General features: G+C 49.7%; 1 protein-coding gene across 1 annotated transcript in view; it reads left to right on the top strand.

Moving 5' to 3' along the window:
• Kif9 (kinesin family member 9) overlaps positions 1-18045 on the top strand; it is a 39770-nt gene that overhangs the window by 18029 nt on the left and 3696 nt on the right. Inside the window, exons 6-18 of the mRNA XM_013030226.1 lie at positions 502-585; positions 695-787; positions 1706-1853; positions 4344-4408; positions 6693-6770; positions 9604-9672; positions 9842-9946; positions 11107-11162; positions 12617-12707; positions 13581-13714; positions 15220-15429; positions 16510-16724; positions 17804-17980. Coding sequence (XP_012885680.1) covers positions 502-585; positions 695-787; positions 1706-1853; positions 4344-4408; positions 6693-6770; positions 9604-9672; positions 9842-9946; positions 11107-11162; positions 12617-12707; positions 13581-13714; positions 15220-15429; positions 16510-16724; positions 17804-17980 — 1525 coding nt within the window. The remainder of the gene's footprint in view (positions 1-501; positions 586-694; positions 788-1705; positions 1854-4343; positions 4409-6692; positions 6771-9603; positions 9673-9841; positions 9947-11106; positions 11163-12616; positions 12708-13580; positions 13715-15219; positions 15430-16509; positions 16725-17803; positions 17981-18045) is intronic.

The raw sequence follows: 18045 nt of genomic DNA, 5'->3' as shown, positions 1-18045 counted from the left end.
ATATATATATATATAGAGCACTCTAATTGTCATCTTGCTTATTGGAAAGCTATACCAATCTGCACACCCCCAGCAGTAGGTGAACATATAGTTCTAGAATCCAATCTATCTTCTTCTGTACTAATTTACAAAAGAGGTTTGCCATCTGGGCATCAGTGGCTCATGCTTGTAATCGTAGCTACTCAGGAGGCTGAGATCTGAGGATTGAGGTTCAAAGCCAGCCCAGGCAGGAAAGTCAGTGAGACTCTGATCTCCAATAAACCACCAGAAAACCGGAAGTGGCGCTGTGGCTCAAGTGGTAGAGCACTCAACTTGAACTAAAGAGCTGAGGGGTAGCACTCAGGCCCAGAGTTCAAGCCCTATGACCCACAAAAAACAAAAACACAAGTTTGCCCAGTAGGCCCATGTAATTGCACTGTTCTGAGATTACCTGTGTGGTTATTGGTGTTTTCATTTTTTTTTTCTGCAAAAAATAGTACATTCATTTCCCTTCCCATTCAGGGAGAGACCAACAGGATTTTAGCCTCCCACACAATGAACAAAAACTCATCCAGGTCACACAGTATTTTCACCATCTACATGGAGGTAAGTGCCAAGCTCCTTGATTGGCCCAGGGAGGGGTGACTGCCAATGGGCACTGCCCAATCAGAGGCCCCTCCTGTTACAGACTAACTCTTAAGTGGATGTTTTGTAGGCCCATTCCCGGACCTTATCAGATGAAAAGTTTATCACTTCCAAAATTAACCTGGTGGATCTGGCCGGCTCAGAGAGGCTGGGGAAAACTGGGGTAAGTGAGAGAGGCAGGGATGCTGTTTCTGGCAGGCGTGTGTCTGTGCATGCCCACTCCATTTTTGAGGGCACAGGTCTGAGCCAGGTAAAGCACAGCAGGAGAAATAACAGTTAGCAGAAGTTAGCCGGGCATGGCGGCTCACGCCTGTTACCCTAGCTACTCAGGAGGCTGAGATCCAAGGATCGCCGTTCAAAGCCAGCCCAAGCAGGAAAGGCTGTGAGACTCTTGTCTCCAATAAACCACCCCAAAACTGGAAGTGGCGCTGTGGCTCAAGTGATAGAATGCTTACCTTGAGCTGAAGAGCTGAGGGACAGTGCCCAGGCCCAGAGTTCAAGCTCCACAACTGAGGAAAAAAAAAAAAAAATTAGCAGAAGTGAAGCCAAGGATCTCAAAGACTCCTGCCCAGGCTGGTTTTGAACCACAGTCCTCACATCTCAGCCTCCTGAGTAGCTAAGATTTCAGGTGTGAGCCCCTGGCACCTGCTAGACTGCATCTTTTGAGTATTCCTCTATGAATATTCATATAAGTTCATATTCACAGGAGTACTCACAGAAATGAGCGTGTCCATGAATTTTAGTTTTCTCATGTTCAGCCCCAAATGGAATTCAATCGCAATATTGGGGGTACAGGGGAAGGTTCCTGCAGCTTTGTAGCATCACCCCAAACCAGTGCATCCAAAAGTGCAATTGAGGACTGGGAATGCGGCCTAGCGGTAGAGTGCTTGCTTTGCATGCATGAAGCCCTGGGTTCAATTCCTCAGTACCACATACACAGAAAAAGCCAGAAGTGGTGCTGTGGCTCAAGTGGTAGAGCACAAGCCTTGAACAAAAAGAAGCTCAGGGACAGTGTCCAGGCCCTGAGTTCAAGTCCTAGGACATGCAAAAAAAAAAAGTGGAATTGATGTTTGGTTTGCAGTCTGATGGACGAGTCCAGAAGGAAGCCACCTACATCAACAAGTCGCTGTCATTCCTGGAGCAGGCCATCATTGCCCTTGGGGACCAGAAGCGAGATCACATCCCTTTCCGCCAGTGCAAGCTCACCCATGCCCTCAAGGACTCATTAGGTAAGGGTGTGGCTGGTGGCCAAGTAGGAGGGCCTGGTACCACTAACACCCCTCCACCCCCCACCCCTGCCACAGTGTGTGTGTGTGTGTGTGTGTGTGTGTGTGTGTGAGAGAGAGAGAGGGAGAGAGAGAGATTTCTTCCTCTTGGTGGGGGAGGGGCTCAAATTACCTATAGTTCTTTGATAGTAGTGTCAGACATATCCAGAAAAGCAGCATCCAGGTCCTCTTCTTGTGCCTAGGCCACACCAGAAACTCTACTTACGCTCTGGTCTCTGCTACAGATATCTTCTCATGTGTCCCCTTGTCTCTAAATGTCTGACAGACATTGAAGTTCCAGGCCTTGAAGATTCAGAGGGAGGGCCTCTCCCATCAGACCTTCCCTCCTTCCTCTGGCAGTTTCCAGGGCAACAAAGTACAGGCTGAGGCCAGGTGCTGATGGCTCATGCCTGTAATCTTAGCTACTCAAGAGGTTCAAAGCCAGCCTGGGAAGGAAAGCCCATGAGACTCTTTTCTTCTTCCTCTTTTTTTTTTTTTTCCCCAGTGCTGAGGAAGATGTTGTACTTATTAGATAAGCACTTTGACACTAAGCTACATCCCAGCCCCATGAAACTCTTACCTCCAGTTAATCACCAAAAAGCCAGAAGTGAACATATGGCTCAAGCACAAAAGCTGAGAGACAGCACCCAGGCCCTGAGTTCAAGACCCAGGGCTGGCACACACACACACACACACACACACACAAATGCAAGACCCAGGGCTGGCGCGCGTGCGCGCGCACACACACACACACACACACACACACACACACACACACAAAAATGCAGGTTGTCTGGTCATGTCCAGGTGCTCAGGTGTTTGTGTTAGGTTTAATGACAATCACTGTTGTTTGTTTGTTTTTTTTTCCTGTTAGTCATGAGGCTTGAAATCTGGGCCTGGGCACTGTCCCTGAGCTCTTCAGCTCAAGGCGAGCACTCTACTACTTGAGCCACAGAACCACTTTTGGTTTTCTGGTGGTTCATTGGAGATAAGAGTCTCACAGACTTTTCTGCCCAGGCTGGCTCTGAACCACAATCCTCAGATCTCAGCCTCCTGAGTAGTTAGGGTGACAGGCATGAGCCACCAGCACCAGCCTCCTTTTTCTTTTTTAAAAGACTAGAGTTTGAATCCAGGGCTTCCCTCTTGCTAGGTGCTCTACAGTTGAACCATGCCCTCCTGCCCACTGGATTTTTTGTCAGTCATGGGGCTTGAACTCTGGGCCTGGGTGCTGTCCCTATGCTCAAGGCCAGCGCTCTACCTCTTGAGCCACAGTGCCACTTTTGGTTTTCTAGTGGTTCACTGGAGATCAGAGCCTCACTGATTTTTCTACCTGGGCTGGCTTTGAACTGCGATCCTCAGATCTCAGCCTCCTGAGTAGCTAGAATGACAGGCGTGAGCCACCAGTGCCCACCTCCACTGGTCTCCGATTGTTAGCTATATGACTATCATGAGCTAGGTCCTGGCTCCCACCCTTTCTCCCAGCCTTACACTCTTTCTCCCATACTGTCTTTTCACCACTGTCCTCTTCTGTTCCTTCTTAGGTACATTTGCTAGCTTCTTTCTCTCCCTCCCTCTTTTCTTCCCTCCCCCTTCCCTTCCCCTCTCCCATGTCTCAGTTCCATACAGGCTCTCTCTGACTCAGCTTGAGCTTCTAAGACAAAACACCATACACTGGTGGCTTTCAACAACAGACCAACATTTATTTCTCACAGTTTGGAGCTGGGAAGTCCAAGATCAAGGTGCCAGCTGATACGTGGTTCTTGGTGAGGGCCTTTTTCCTGGCTTGCAGATGGCTACCATCTGTCTGTATCCACACATGGAAAGAGACAAGGCTCTGGTCTCTGATGTGTGTGTATGTGCGCATGCATGTGCGTGTGCGCACATGTGCTGGTCCTGGTCTTGAACTCAGGGCCTAGGCACTGGTCCCTTAGCCTATTTTTTTTTTTTTTGTCAGTCATGGAGCTTGAATTCTGGGTCTCGGCGATGTCCCTGAGCTCCTTTTGCTCAAGGCTAGCGTTCTACCACTTGAGCCACAGCACCACTGTTGACTTTTTCTGTGATTAATTGGCGATAAGAGTCTCACGGACTTTCCTGCCTAGGCTGGCTTTGAACTGCAATACTCAGATCTCAGCCTCCTGAGTAGCTATGATTACAGGCAGGAGCCATCAATGCTTGGGTCTCTCTCTCTTTTTTCTCTTTTATAAGGACAGTAATTCCATCAGAAGAACTCCACTCCCAGGCTCACCTAAACTTAATTTTCTCCCCAAAGCCCTACCACTAAATACCATCCCATTGGGTATTTGAAGGTGGGACTTTGGGGGTGAAGGCTTCAACATTTGAATGCTGTGGGATTATGGATGTTTTGTCCGTAACAGAGCCCCACCAGCCCCAAGGGAGTTTGACCAAAAAACCCACCACGAGTCACAAGCCTTTTGTGTCTTCGCTTTCTCACAGGGGGAAACTGCAATTTGGTTCTGGTGACAAACATCTATGGAGAAGCTGCCCAGTTAGAAGAAACGGTCAGTACAGACAAGTTGGCATCCCTCCTTCATGGGTTACCCAGGGCTGGGTAGAGCTGACCCCAGACTGGTTCAGCTGGTACAACACCCATGTGGACAATCAGGGACTGGGGCGGGAGGGTGGGGGAAGTATTCAGCAAACCTAGGGCCTCCTGCCTAGTCTATAGATAAACTACTACTAAGTTACTACTCCAAACCCAATTACTTACCTCCTCTTTGCAATGACGTGTTTGGGCTGGGGTCATAGCTCGATAAGAACACTTGCCTAGCATGTACAAGACTCTGGATTTGATCTCCAGGACAGACTCCCCAAAAAGCAAAAAAAAAAAAAAAGATTCATATGTTTGAACATCTTACAAACACAAGCTGGGTGCTGGTGGCTCATGCCTGTAGCTCCTGCTACTCAGGAGGCTGATAAATCTCTGAGAATCAAGATTTGAAGCCAGCTTGGGCAGGAAAGCCCCATGAACTCTTCTCTCCAATTAATCACCAAAAAAAGCTAGAAGTGGCCTTGTGGCCCAAGTGGTAGAGGGCTAGTCTTGAGCAAAAAAAGCTCAGGGACAGCACCTAGACTCTGTGTTCAAGCCCCACGAGTCACACACACACACAATGAACACTACAGTATTCTAGGCTGTGGTTGGATCTAAGGCCAACATGAACCACATAGGTGTTAAGCACCAACCCATGGAGGTCTGTGGATGAAAGTCAAGAGTTCCCAGCCCTAAGTAATGTGAGAGGAAGAGAGGAGACCTTCAGAGGAGGCCAGAGAGAGAGGAAGAAGGAGGTTTCTTGTTTTTTAATTTTTTCCCTGGAGCTGGAGTGAGGAGAAGTGGGCACTGAGCTGGTTGGCAGTAGTAGGTTAGTAATTGGAGACAGACACTGGTGACTCACGCCTGTAATCCCAGCTACTGGGGAGTCTGAGATCTGAGGATCTCGGTTCCAAGCCAGACTGGCAGGAAAGTCTGTGAGACTCTCATGTCCAATTATCCACAAAAAGCTGAAGCGGAGCTGTGTATGTGTACCTGTTATTAGGTACACACTAGGCCAAGCGCTATACCACATGAGCTATGTCCCCAGCCATTTCACTTTTCAAGTGTGGATGTTAAGGCAATCTCCAGAATATACTTAGGCAGATGAAGCCCTTCAATACCAAGGATACTGTGGGGCAAGACAGATCTGCAGGGCCTCCCGGCCATGGGCATTAGGGACAATCCCAGCTTCTAGAGCGTGTGTTTCTGCCATACATTCAATGCTCTGGGGTTTGGTGCCTGGAACAAGCAACCCCTGCTGACGTGGGGCAGCCTCTCCAGGGGAAAGCTTTCACATCTCTCTGGTTCCTAGCCAAGCACAGTTGTACCCCAAGAGCAATCACTTGAGACTCACCTCTACTTCCAGCTTCTTGCTTGTTAGCTGGAGATAGCGTCTTCAGTTTGCCTGCCTGGGCCAGCTTCAAACAGCTGATTCTCAGCTCTCAGCCTCTTGAATAGCTCCAATTACGTGCATGACCCCATTGTTGCCTAGCAACAGTTTTTTTAAACATTAATTACATCTTGGAATCATAATATTATGGATCTGTTAGGTTAATTTGTTTTGGTGGGGATACTGAAAAAAAGACAGTTATTTTTGGGTCACAGGACTTGAACTCAGGGCCTGGGAACTATCCTTAAGCTCTTTTTTTTGCTCAAGGCTAGTGCTCTAGTGAGCCGCAGCCTCACTTCAGGTTTTCTCGTAGTTAATTGGAGGTAAGTCTCACAGACTTTCCTGCCTGGGCTGGCTTCAAATCCTGATCCTCAGATCTCAGTCTCCTGAGTAACTAGGCTTATAGGCGTGAACCACCAGGACTCAGCTACACCTGCCTTTTATTATTAAAAAAATTTTTTTTTTTTGTCAGTTGTGGGGCTTGAACTCTGGTCCTGGGAGCTGTCCCTGAGCTCTTCAGCTCAAGGCAAGCACTGTACCACTTGAGCCACAGCGCCACTTCAGTTTTCTGGTGGTTCATTGGAGATAAGAGTCACATGGACTTTCCTGCCCAGGCTGGCTTTGAGCCGCCATCCTCAGATCTCAGCCTCCTGAGCAGCTAGGATTCCAGCCATGAGCCACCAGCGCCTGGCTCAAAGGGAATATTTTGCCAGAGCTAGGACCACAATCCTCCCAATCTCTGCCTCCTGAGCAGCTAAGGATTACAGGCATGAACCCGTAGGCCTGGCGGAGGGGGGGGGGGGCGTGCGGAACGAGTCTCCCTTGGTTTGGAAGTCATCTGACATCTGCTTGATCTGTTTTCCAGCTTTCTTCGCTGCGGTTTGCCAACAGGATGAAGCTGGTGACAACCGAGCCTTCCATCAATGAAAAATATGATGCTGAGGTGCTGAGAGGCCTCCTCTACGGGGGGGGGGGGGGGGGCGAGGAAAGTGTATGGATTTGATGCCATGTGGGAAGAGATAGCAGTGACTTCCTTCCTGCCTCTGCCAAAGATCCTCACTTGGCCCTGGGTCAGTCTCATTCTACCTTGGCACAGACCAGGGCTTTAGCATCCCTGGAGACTCTTCCAAGGCTGCCACAGAGGTAACCAGGGGGCAACCACCCAGTTCACAGGTGTGTGGCTCCAGAAATCCTGGGTTCCTTGGGCTTCTCCATGAGATCTCCTTAACAGTTTAGGGAGTGTGGATTACCTCACAGAAGTTGCCTGGCTGTCAGTTCAGAATAGACTAGACTAGCTCACTGGCCTAAGTGATCCAGCCCCATAAACAGAGCTGAGAAATCAAGAGGCATTAACCAGGGCAAAAGGGAATTCAAACGTCACACCCTCAGACCAGCAAAAATTGGACTTTGGTCTCTGGCAAATGTAAGAAATGATGATGAGGGAGAAGGTGGAGAAACAGAACTCAAGTTATTTTCTGGCCAGAGTATAATTAACACAAGCATTTGGGGAAGAATTTTGGTAACAACTAATAAAGTAAAAGCACATTTGCTGATCACTTGGGGCTTTTAGGAGGTAGCTAGCACTCTACTACTTTGAGCCACAGCACCATTTCCAGCTTTTTTGGTAGTTAATTGGAGATCAGAGTCTCACAGACTTTCCTGCCCTGGCTGGCTTCAAACCCCAATCCTCAGATCTCAGTCTCCTGAGTTTAAGCATTACAGGCATGAGCCACCAGTGCCCAGCTTGGTTTTCCTTTAAGATGCTTATGGTGTCAAGGTCACTGCAGAAAGAGATTGTACATCCCTCGTGCTCATGCAGAAGCAATTAAACTTTTCAGATCTCTAAATCCTGAAGGAAATTAACAGTCCCTATTGCTCTGTGGACCCATCCATGGGTCTCATACACAAGCAGGCTGAGCTTCAGATCCTGATTCTGGCCATTATTGGGGCGGAGCCTGAGGATTTGCATTTCTTGATTATTTATTTTGCTAGTCCTGGGGCTCGAACTCAGGGCCTGGGCACTGTCCCTGAGCTGCTTTTGCCCAAGGTTAGCACTCTACAACTTGAGCCACAGTGGCACTTCCAGCTTTACCTATGTATGTGGTACTGAGAAATTGAACCCAGGGCCTCATGCATGCTAGGCAAGCACTCTACAGCTAAGCCACATTACCAGCCCGTTTTTTTGTTTTTGTCGGGCTTGAACTCTGGGCCTCGGCGCTGTCCCTCAGTTCAGTTCTTCAGCTCAGGCTGGTGCTCTACCACTTGAGCCACAGCACCACTTCCGGTTTTCTAGTGGTTCATTGGAGATAAGAGTCTCACAGACTTTTCCTGCCCGGGCTGGCTTTGAACCACAATCCTCAGATCTCAGCCTCCTAAGTAGCTAGGTTGACAGGTGTGAGCCATCAGTGCCTGGCCATGTTTTTTTTTTTTTTTTTTTTGGGGTCCGGTAGTGGGGCTTGAACTCTGGGCCTGGGCGCTGTCCCTCAGCTCTTCAGCTCAAGGCTAGTGCTCTACCACTTGAGCCACAGCGCCACTTCTGGCTTTTTTCTTATGTGGTGCTGAGGAATCGAACCCAGGGCCTCATGCAGGCAAGGTAAGCGCTCTACCACTGAGCCACCTTCCCAGTCCATGTTTTTGTTTTTTTGAAACAAGTTTTCGCTAGGTATCCTAAGCTGGCCTGGAACACGCTCCTCAGCCCCTGGAGTGCCGGGATTACAGATGTGTAGTACTGTACCTGAAAAGATTTATATTTCTAATAAGAGCCCAGGTCACTGGGCATGGTGACACATGCCTGTAATCCTTACTACTTGGGAATCTGGAGGGTCTCTGAGTTTGGGGCCATCCTGGGTCATTGTTACATACCTGTCATCCTAGCTACTCAGGTGGCTGAGATCTGAGGATCTTGGGTTCAAAGCCAGCCTGGGCAAGGGGAAGCCCTTGAGATTCTTCTCTCCAAATAACCACCAAGAAGCCAGAAGTGGAGTTGTGGCTTAAGTGGTAGATCGCCAGCCCTGAGTGAAAAAGCCAAGAAAGAACATGAGGTTCTGAGTTCACCTCCCCCTTCCCCCAGTACCAACACAAACACAAAAACAGACAAACACCGGCATAGTCATGAGGAGAACCAGCTCCCTCGGTCCCAGGGTGGGAAATTGGAAGCTGAATTGGAACAGATAGTCCTTCCCCCCCCCAATAACCCTGTTGCTCACGTGAAGTCCTTTGTGCCTCTTTTATGGAAGACAAGCTGATAATAGCCACCAGATTATAAATGACTTAACATTCCATTTTCTCAACACATGTCCTTGGCTCACGCCTGTCATCCTAGCTACTCAGGAGGCTGAGATCTGAGGATCACGGTTCAAAGCCAGTCTGGGCAGGAAAGTCTGTGAGACTCTTATCTCCAATAAACCACTATAAAACTGGAAGTGGTGCTGTGACTCAAGCAGTAGAGCACTACTGAGCAAGAGAGGTTCAGGGACAGTGCCCAGGTCCTGAGTTCCAGCCGCAGGACTGGGAAAAAAAAAAATAAAACCACCTAGGACTTGAATTTGAAATAGGTTCGGTGTCCTGTGTTCTCTCTGTCCTCCATCTCTTCTGCTGAGAAGAGGTAAAGGCCCAGAGGCTGTTGAAGCCATCTCCCTAGCAGGGAGAGAATAGCCAGGAAGCCTAGAATATACCTTATAGGTTACCAAGACTGGCTGGCAGGAACATCTGGGCATAGAATTGAATTACCTCACCTGGTGGCTTCTCTGATGACCCCCTCCCCTCTTCCCTGGCAGAGAATGGTCAAGAATCTGGAGAAGGAGCTGGTGTTGCTCAAGCAGGAACTTGCCATCCATGACAGCCTGGTAAGGGGCTGGGGCAGGGGAAGGACCCATGCTGGAGGGCGTAGGGCCAAGGGCAGACAGCTAGACAAACAAGAGCCAGCCTAAGCAGCCAGTGCCGGTGCCAAAGGGGCCCCTTTTTGGCTCTCCCTCAGGCTCAAGTTTCTGGTTACTTATCACTTCTTTTTTTAAGGCCAACCGCACCCTGGTGACCTACGACCCCATGGATGAAATTCAGATTGCTGAGATCAACTCCCAAGTGCGGAGGTACCTGGATGGGACCCTGGATGAGATCGATGTAAGTTTGCAGGATCAGCAGGCTCACTCAGTTGGTTTGGGGGCTCCCTGACCTGGACACTCCCAGTGTGGGCTATACTTGGCCGTGGAACCTCATACAGAGCAGGTGCTGGGTGGGTATGTGACAAAGAGCATTCAGAGCTAGGCGCCAGTGGCTCATGCCTGTCATCCTAACTACTCAGGAGGCTGAGATTCAAGGATTGCTGTTCAAAGCCAGCCCTGGCAGGAAAGTCCATGAGACTCTTATCTCCGATAAGCCACCAGAAAACCCCAAGTGGCTCTGTGGTTCAAGTGGTACAGCGCTCACTTTGAGCTGAAGAGCTGAGAGACAGCCCAGGCCCAGAGTTCAAGCCCCACAACTGACTTAAAAAAAAAAGAACATTCAGTTCACCATAGCCTTGCCTGCCAAGTTGAAAGGCCTGCGGGGTGGGGGTGGGGTGTTGTTCAAAGCCAATGACCTCTGTCCCAAGAGTATAAGCACAGCTTGGCTGCCCAGATACGAGTCCCATTGCCTCCTGGTCTCACCCTTCAGGTAGGGAAATCAACATAGGATTATTTTTTTTGGTCCAGTCGTGGGGCCTGAACTCTGGGCCTGGGCGCTGTCCATCAGCTCTTCAGCTCAAGGCTAGCGCTCTACCACTTGAGCCACAGCGCCACTTCCGGCTTTTTTCTTTTTGCTTATGTGGTGCTGAGGAATCGAACTCAGGGCCTCGAGCATGCAAGGCAAGCGCTCTACCACTGATCCAACTTCCCAGCCCAACATAGGATTTTTTTTTAAATTATATTTTGTCCATCGTGGGGCTTGAACTCAGGGCCCGGTTATTGTCATTGAGCTCTTTTTGCTCAAGGCAAGCACTCTACCACTCTGAGCCATTGCACCACTTCTGGTTTTCTGGTGGTTTATTGGAGATAAGAGTTTCATGGACTTTCCTGCCCGGGCTGGCTTTGAACTGCGATCCTCAGATCTCAGTCTCCTGAGTAGCGAGGCTGACAGGTGTGAGCCACCGGTACCCAGTGCACATTTACTTTTTGAGAAAGGCTTGGTGGTGCTTTGTTGAGAGGCTGCAGATAGTCCCATTCTCAAGTCAGATGGTCCAGAGTCAGCTATACAGTCTGGTCCCCAGGTGGCCCTTTGTAACTTCCCTGTTCTCTTCCTTCCAGATAATCAATCTGAGGCAGATCCAGGAGGTGTTCAACCAGTTCCGAGTGATTCTGAGGTGAGAGCCTCCCTCCCTTAACAACCCCCACCGTCATGGGGCTTGAACTCTGGGCCTGGGCGCTGTCCCTGAGCTCTTCAGCTCAAGGCAAGCGCTCTACCACTTAAGCCACAGCGCCACTTCCAGTTTTCTGGCGGTTTATTAGAGATAAGAGTCTCATGGACTTGGGGCTGGGAAGGTGGCTCAGTGGTAGAGCGCTTGCCTTGCATGCTCGAGGCCCTGGGTTCAATTCCTCAGCACCACATAAGCAAAAAGAAAAAAGCCGGAAGTGGCGCTCTGGCTCAAGTGGTAGAGCGCTAGCTTTGAGCTGAAGAGCTGAGGGACAGCGCCCAGGCCCAGAGTTCAGGCCCCACGACCGGACCCAAAAAAAAAAAAAAAAGTCTCATGGACTTTCCTGCTGGGCTGGCTTTGAACCATGATTCTCAGATCTCAGTCTCCTGAGTAGCAAGGATGACAAGCGTGAGCCACCGGTGCCTGCCTATCATTTTCCATGATGCTGGGTACATGCTTTCAAGAGCACTCCTTTCTCTCTGTCATGTGAGGATCCAGATCAGAGTATTGGGTGTGGATGTTTACTGAGTTCATTAATAGGATAGGAAGTCCACAGTGTGACAGCTGTGAACCTACTCAGAGCTTGGCATCACCAGACTCCCCTGCCCCCTACTGCAGAAGGCAGGCATTTATAGTTTGAGTGCAGATCTCCCTACTGCCAAATCAGGCTGGGTAATATCAAAGACTGGTCACATGACTCTGAGGAACTATTAGAGAGCAAACCTTGGCTGGAGCATAGGCCTTACAGCCCATATTGACGTGTCACCTCTGGAACAGATGCACCTGGCATGTCAGATGGTTTGGGTGTAGGTTTGGATACCGGACAGTGACTCTATGTGCTTTGTCTTCGGGCTCAAGATAAGGATGTGTCTCAACAACAACTTCTTTTTTTTCTTTCATTACTAGGGATTGAACTCAGAGCTTGTACTTCTTAAGTAGGTGCTCTACCCCTTGAGCCACACCTCTAGCCCTTTCATATTTTTGTTTTTGAGGTAGGTCTTCAAAACTGAGATCCTTCCTCTGCCTCCTGTCAACAGTCTATGCCACTATGTTCATCGCTCAAACAGTGGCTCACACCTGTCATCCTAGCTCCTCAGGAAGCTGAGAGCTGAGGATCGCGGGTTCAAAGCCAGCCTGGGGCAGGAATGTCCATGAGACTCTTATCTCTAATGAACCACTGGAAAACTGGAAGTGGCGCTGTGGCTCAAGTGGTAGAGCACTAGCCTGGAGCTGAAGAGCTGAGGGACAGCACTCAGTCCCAGAGTTCAAGCCCCACGACTGACAAAAAACAACAAAACATAACAAAACAACAAAAACCCCTTCTAATCCAGAACTTAGTTTTGCCCAAGTGGGCCCAGTATGGCCCCCCATCAAACTCTCTGTCTGTCTCTCTCTCTCTCAAGCCAACAGGAACAGGAGATAGAGTCTGCCCTGCGCAGGAAGTACACTCTCATAGATAAGAATGACTTTGCAACCATTTCTGCTGTGCAGAAGGTAAGCACACCTGCTTTCTGCTAACATTACCTGCTGATTGACCTAGAATTGCCTCAGGAAAAGGTACCTCCAGGAGGAACACGGGGTGCCTTTGTACGAGCCGGCCACTTCTGAATTGAACAATGATGTCCACACATTGGACCTAGACTAGAAAATGTTCTTCAGAGCCACAGGAATGGGTTAGGATAGGGGTATTTGGACAGCAAAAAACTGGCATCAGCAGGTACTGCCAGATCTTAGTATGTAGGACAAACGGGCCCATCTCAAGCCTTAGGTCATATCTAGTTGCATCTCTGAGAAGCCCAAACGTGGGGGGGGGGGGGGGAAGGGGATGTGTGCGTATGTGCCTGCTCTGATTCTGGGGCTTGAACTCAGGGCCTGGGCCCTGTCTCTAAGCTTCTTTTGCTCAAGGCTAGCACTCTACCACTTGAGTAACAACTCCATTTTTGGCTTTTTTGGGCATTTATTGGAGATAAGAATTTCATGGAGGGGCTGGGAAGGTGGCTCATTGGTAGAGTGCTTGCCTAGCATGCATGAAGCCCTGAGTTCAATTCTTCAGTACCACATATACAGAAAAAGCCAGAAGTGGCAAACAACAACCAAAAAACAAAAAACAAAACTCAGGGCTAGTGCCCAGGCCCTGAGTTCAATGCCCCAGGACTGGCAAAAAAAAAACAGAAAAACCCCCCCCAAAACAAACAAAAACCCCACAAAGTATCTCAAAGACTTTCCTGCCCAGGCTACCTGTGAACCAGGATCCTCAGATCTCAGCCTCCTGAGCAGCTAGGATGACAGGTGTGAGCCACCAGCGCCCAGCTTAGAAGCCCCAACTTTTAACCTTGCCCCATGACCTTTACACCAGCCTCTATCTAGGCAGGGATCGTGGATGCTGATGGCCACTTAGTAGGTGAACCTGATGGACAAAGCTTTGGACTCGGAGTTGCCCCCTACTCTTCCAAACCCGGGAAGAAGTCCAAGACCAAGAGAGGACTCAAAGAACAGATCAGGTGAGAGATCTTCTGGCTAGCTCACCCCTGTCCTCCTTGTGCAAAGGTGTTAACTGCGTCCACCCCCTCCCTCCCTCTGCCGTCCAGCCAGGGCTGACTAGCAGTAGACAAGCATACAGGTTTCAGAGTTCATGTTCAGGTTTACTTGCTACACCTATGAGATCATCTTGGGTGTAGGGTGGTAATGACGGTGCGCTTGTTTCCACAGCCCTAAAATGGGAAGAACGACAGCATCAAAGTCACTGTGGTATTGTAAGCCTAAGCGGATGGATATAGCTCTCACAGTGGGCCATAGTTTAGGGGTGAGCGTCAAACAGTGGAGGGAAACCTTGCTCTTCCTGCTTTTTCAAGAGGACAGTCACACCCTAGCCCTTGCTATTCAATACCGTGGATGGAGCGTGGTCCCAGAGACACCCTTACTGCAAGAAGAGGCTGGGAATGGTCACACATGCCTATAATCCAAGCTCTGGGTGGGGGAAGCCCACATTGCAGGCCAGTCTGAGATGAGAGAGGGGGAAGGGGAAGAGGGAGAAGGACGACAGTGGAATGGGAGGAAGGAAGAAAGGCAGAAAAGGGAAGAAGAGGTACAGAGGGAAAAGCTGGGTGCCCGTGGCTCACGCCTGTCATCCTAACCATCCTACCTACTCTGGAGGCTGAGATCTGAGGATCGTGGTTCAAAGCCAGCCCAGGCAGGAAAGTCCGTGAGACTCTTCTCTCCAATGAACCATCAGAAAACCGGAAGTGGCACTGTGGCTCAACTGGTAGAGCGCTCGCCTTGAGCTGAAGAGCTCAGGGACGGTGCCCAGGCCCAGAGTTCAAGCCCCACAACCAACAAAAAATAAAAACAAAAAATTCAGAAAAGAAGGGGGAAGATAGAGTAGAGGAGGAAATGGTGGAAACAATAACCGTGGGCATCCTCTCGTCAGTTTAGTTCTGTTTAGGCGTGCCACTGCTGAAGGGAAGATGGTCGACTACTTTCCTGAGAGGTGGTAGGGGTACTGGTGCAGATCAGGGGAGTTTGGACTCAAAGTGTCTCAGGTCAGATAGGTCCAGATCAAGGGAGCCTGGACTCCTAGTTTACCATTGGCTTGCAGACAGATCCACCCCTCCTCGTGACTAATAACTTCATCACTCCCATTGGCTCCTGAGAGCCTGCAGCCCACCCCCCAGGTCCGTACACCTTCAAGTCCCATTGTTTACTCTTTTGCTTGGTGTGTCCCCCTGAGATAGTTGAGGGATCCTTGTTCATTGGGAGAGAAGGAGAGAAAAGGAAGCTCTCCCTCTCTTCCTCAGTTTGTCCTGAAGTTAAGGAGGGAGAGATAGGAGGTGGTACTGGGTAGAATATTAGCCAAGCATTAAAGGCCTGGGTTCAACCCTTGACCCCAATGAACCTAACCAACCAAGGGAAGGAAAAGATAGGAACTAAATGGTGTGGGTCTCTGGGTATGGAGAGGGCTGAACAACATCTTTAGCTCTTTGTCTGCTCTCATCGACTGGGCCCTGAGGGCATTCCTGCCTCCTGCCAGCCCCTCAGCCAGGAAGGAAGGAGCCAGCAGCCCCCAGAGCGGGAAAGACTTCGACATGAGTTCCACCTCCAAGACCCAGCTGATCCTGTCTTCCAAAGATGGAGATGCCAAAGACATGCTTTCTCGGGACCGGGAGACATCCAGTATCGAACCCTCGGACTCGCCTAAGGAAGAATTGCGCCCACCCAGGTAACTTTTTTTCCCCCCCGGTCGTGGGTCTTGAGTTGTGGGCCTGGGCGCTGTCCCTCAGCTCTTCAGCTCAAGGCGAGCGCGCTACCACTTGAGCCACAGAGCCACTTCCAGTTTTCTAGTGGTTTATTGGAGATAAAGAATCTCATGGACTTTTCTGCCCAGGCTGGCGTGGAACCTCGATCCTCAGATCTCAGCCTCCTGAGTAGCTAGAATGACAGGCGTGAGCCACCGGTGCCCGGCTAGCATTTGTTTGTTTGTTTTTTTTTAATGATTTTTTTTTCAGGGCCTTGCACTCTCCCTTAGCTTTTTCATTCAAGGTTGGTATACTACCAAGTAGTATACTACTACTTGGATTATACCTCCATTTCTGGCTTTTTGGTGGTTAACTGGATATAAAAGCCTCACAGACTTTTCCTGTCCAGGCTGGCTCTGAACTGTGATCCTCAGATCTCAACCTCTTGAGTAGCTAGGATTACAAGCATGAGCCACCAGTGCTGGTAAATGTGCACCTTTTGCAAATACTCAAAAGGCACAAAATTCTCTCAGTGAAATTCCTTCTTTTTCCTCTCGTCACTTCCCTGGTGGGTCATCAAATGAGTTTTTAGGAAATATGAAAGAGAAGATGATTATATAAAAAGGTTCTGATGGCTCATGTCTATAAAGAAAAAATGTTTGCCAGTTGCTATTGGCTCATGACTATAAATCCTAGCTACTCAGAGAGGGTTAGATCTGAGGATTGCAGTTTGAAGCCAGCCTGGGCAGGAAAGTCTGTGAGACTCCAAGAAATTACACCCCCCCCCCAAAAAAAAAAACCACCGCAAAAGCTGTGGATCAACTAAGTAGTAAAGTTTTATCGTTGAGGGGGGGAAAAAAAGCTTAGGGACAGAGCCCAGGGCCTGAGTTCAAGCCATAGTTAGCGCACGCCTGAGCATACACACAAGAAATAAAAGTTCTAGGCACCCATGAATGCCTTCTGCCCACCGGAGCTCTAGTGAAGAAACATCCAGTGCCTGGTGCTGCCAAGGGTAGCTCCTCATTCCTGTCTCCTTGTTATCTCCCCTCCTCCTCTGTCCCTAGGCCGAGTACTCCACCCACCAAACCTATGGCTTTTGAGGACTTTAAGAACGAGCGAGGTAGTGAGATCAACCGCATCTTCAAAGAAAACAAGTCCATCTTGAATGAACGGAGGAAAAAGGCCAGTGAGATCACGCAGCGCATCAATGCCATCAAAAAGGAGATAGATTCCACCAAAGAGGCGCTGCAAAGCCAGAAGTCACTACGGGAAACGGAAGGTAAACATGGAGAGGAGAGGGCCTGGGCCCTCTCAACCTGCTGCGTAGGGCTTAGTGCTAGTCAGCCCTCAGGGGTGAAGGGGTGCGGTCCAGCTTCTACAAGTATCATGTCTTTCCTTACATCCTCATCTCAGACCTAAGCTCCAGCCCTTCCACCTCATTGATGATGCTGTCCATGGACAAACTGGCCTGTGGTTTTGCAATAAATAGCCCCAGGAGATGGTTAGCTGGGAGCCCCTTATACAAGGTCCTTGGGGCAGGCCCCATCCATGGCTAAATGAGGAGACCACACTAGGCAGTAAATGGATTTGTAAAAAAGTACCCTCACAGGTCGAGCACCATGACTCGCCTGTAATCTTAGCTGCTCGGGAAGCTGAGATCGGATGATCATGGTTTGAAGCCAGACTGGGCAGACAAATCCCTGAGACTCTTATCTCCATGAAAACAAGCTAGAAGTAGGACTGTGGCTCAAGGGGTAAAGGGCTAGCCCTGAGTAAAAAGCCAAGCAGGAGGCTTGAGTTTCGGCCCTGAGTTTAAGCCACAGGACAGCATAAGAAAAAAAGAAAAACCATGAAACTTCATGAGATCGGTTTGGGAAGGGGGAAAAGGAAGGAGAGACTGATGGAGGAGGAGACTCTGATCCAGACCATTCTAGAGCTCAGGTGCTGGTGGTAGTCCTATCTACTCAAGAGGCTGAGATCTGAGGATCACAGTTTGAAGCCAACCTGGGCAGGAAAGTCTGTGAGACTCTTATCTCCAATTAACCAGTAGAAAACCAGAAGTGGCGCTGTGGCTCAAGTGGTAGAGCGCTTGCCTTGAGCTGAAGAGCTGAGGGACAGCGCCCAGGCCCAGAGTTCAAGCCCCAGGATTGACCAAAAAAAAAAAATATTGCCCCTTCCTACAGATATGATGTAGCAGCCTTGTGCTTTCTTTACTTCCTTGCCTCGCTCAGTCCTGCCGTCCAGCCTCCTTGTCATTCATGACTTGGCTAGCACTGTGCCCGTTCATGGGTCAAATGTCTTCCTGCACCAACCCAGGCTGGCTGGCCTCATCCCCTGACCCCCTCCATCACCCTGCAGGTGAGTACGAGAGCAAGGGGCTGATGATCATAGACGAGGAGGAATTCCTGCTGATTGTAAAGCTCAAAGACCTGAAAAAGCAGTACCGCAGCGAGTACCAGGAACTGCGAGACCTCAGGGCCGAGATCCAGTACTGCCAGCGCCTGGTGGACCAGTGTCGCCACCGCCTGCTCACAGGTGGGTCAGTCAGTTAAGGAAGTCTGGAAGGGGCCTAGGAAGGTGGCTCAGTGGAGCGCTTGCCT

The sequence above is a fragment of the Dipodomys ordii genome, unplaced genomic scaffold, assembly GCF_000151885.1.
Source record: "Dipodomys ordii isolate 6190 unplaced genomic scaffold, Dord_2.0 Scaffold128, whole genome shotgun sequence".
Taxonomy (NCBI): Eukaryota; Metazoa; Chordata; class Mammalia; order Rodentia; family Heteromyidae; genus Dipodomys; species Dipodomys ordii.
This window is presented reverse-complemented; position numbering and strand designations above follow the sequence as displayed.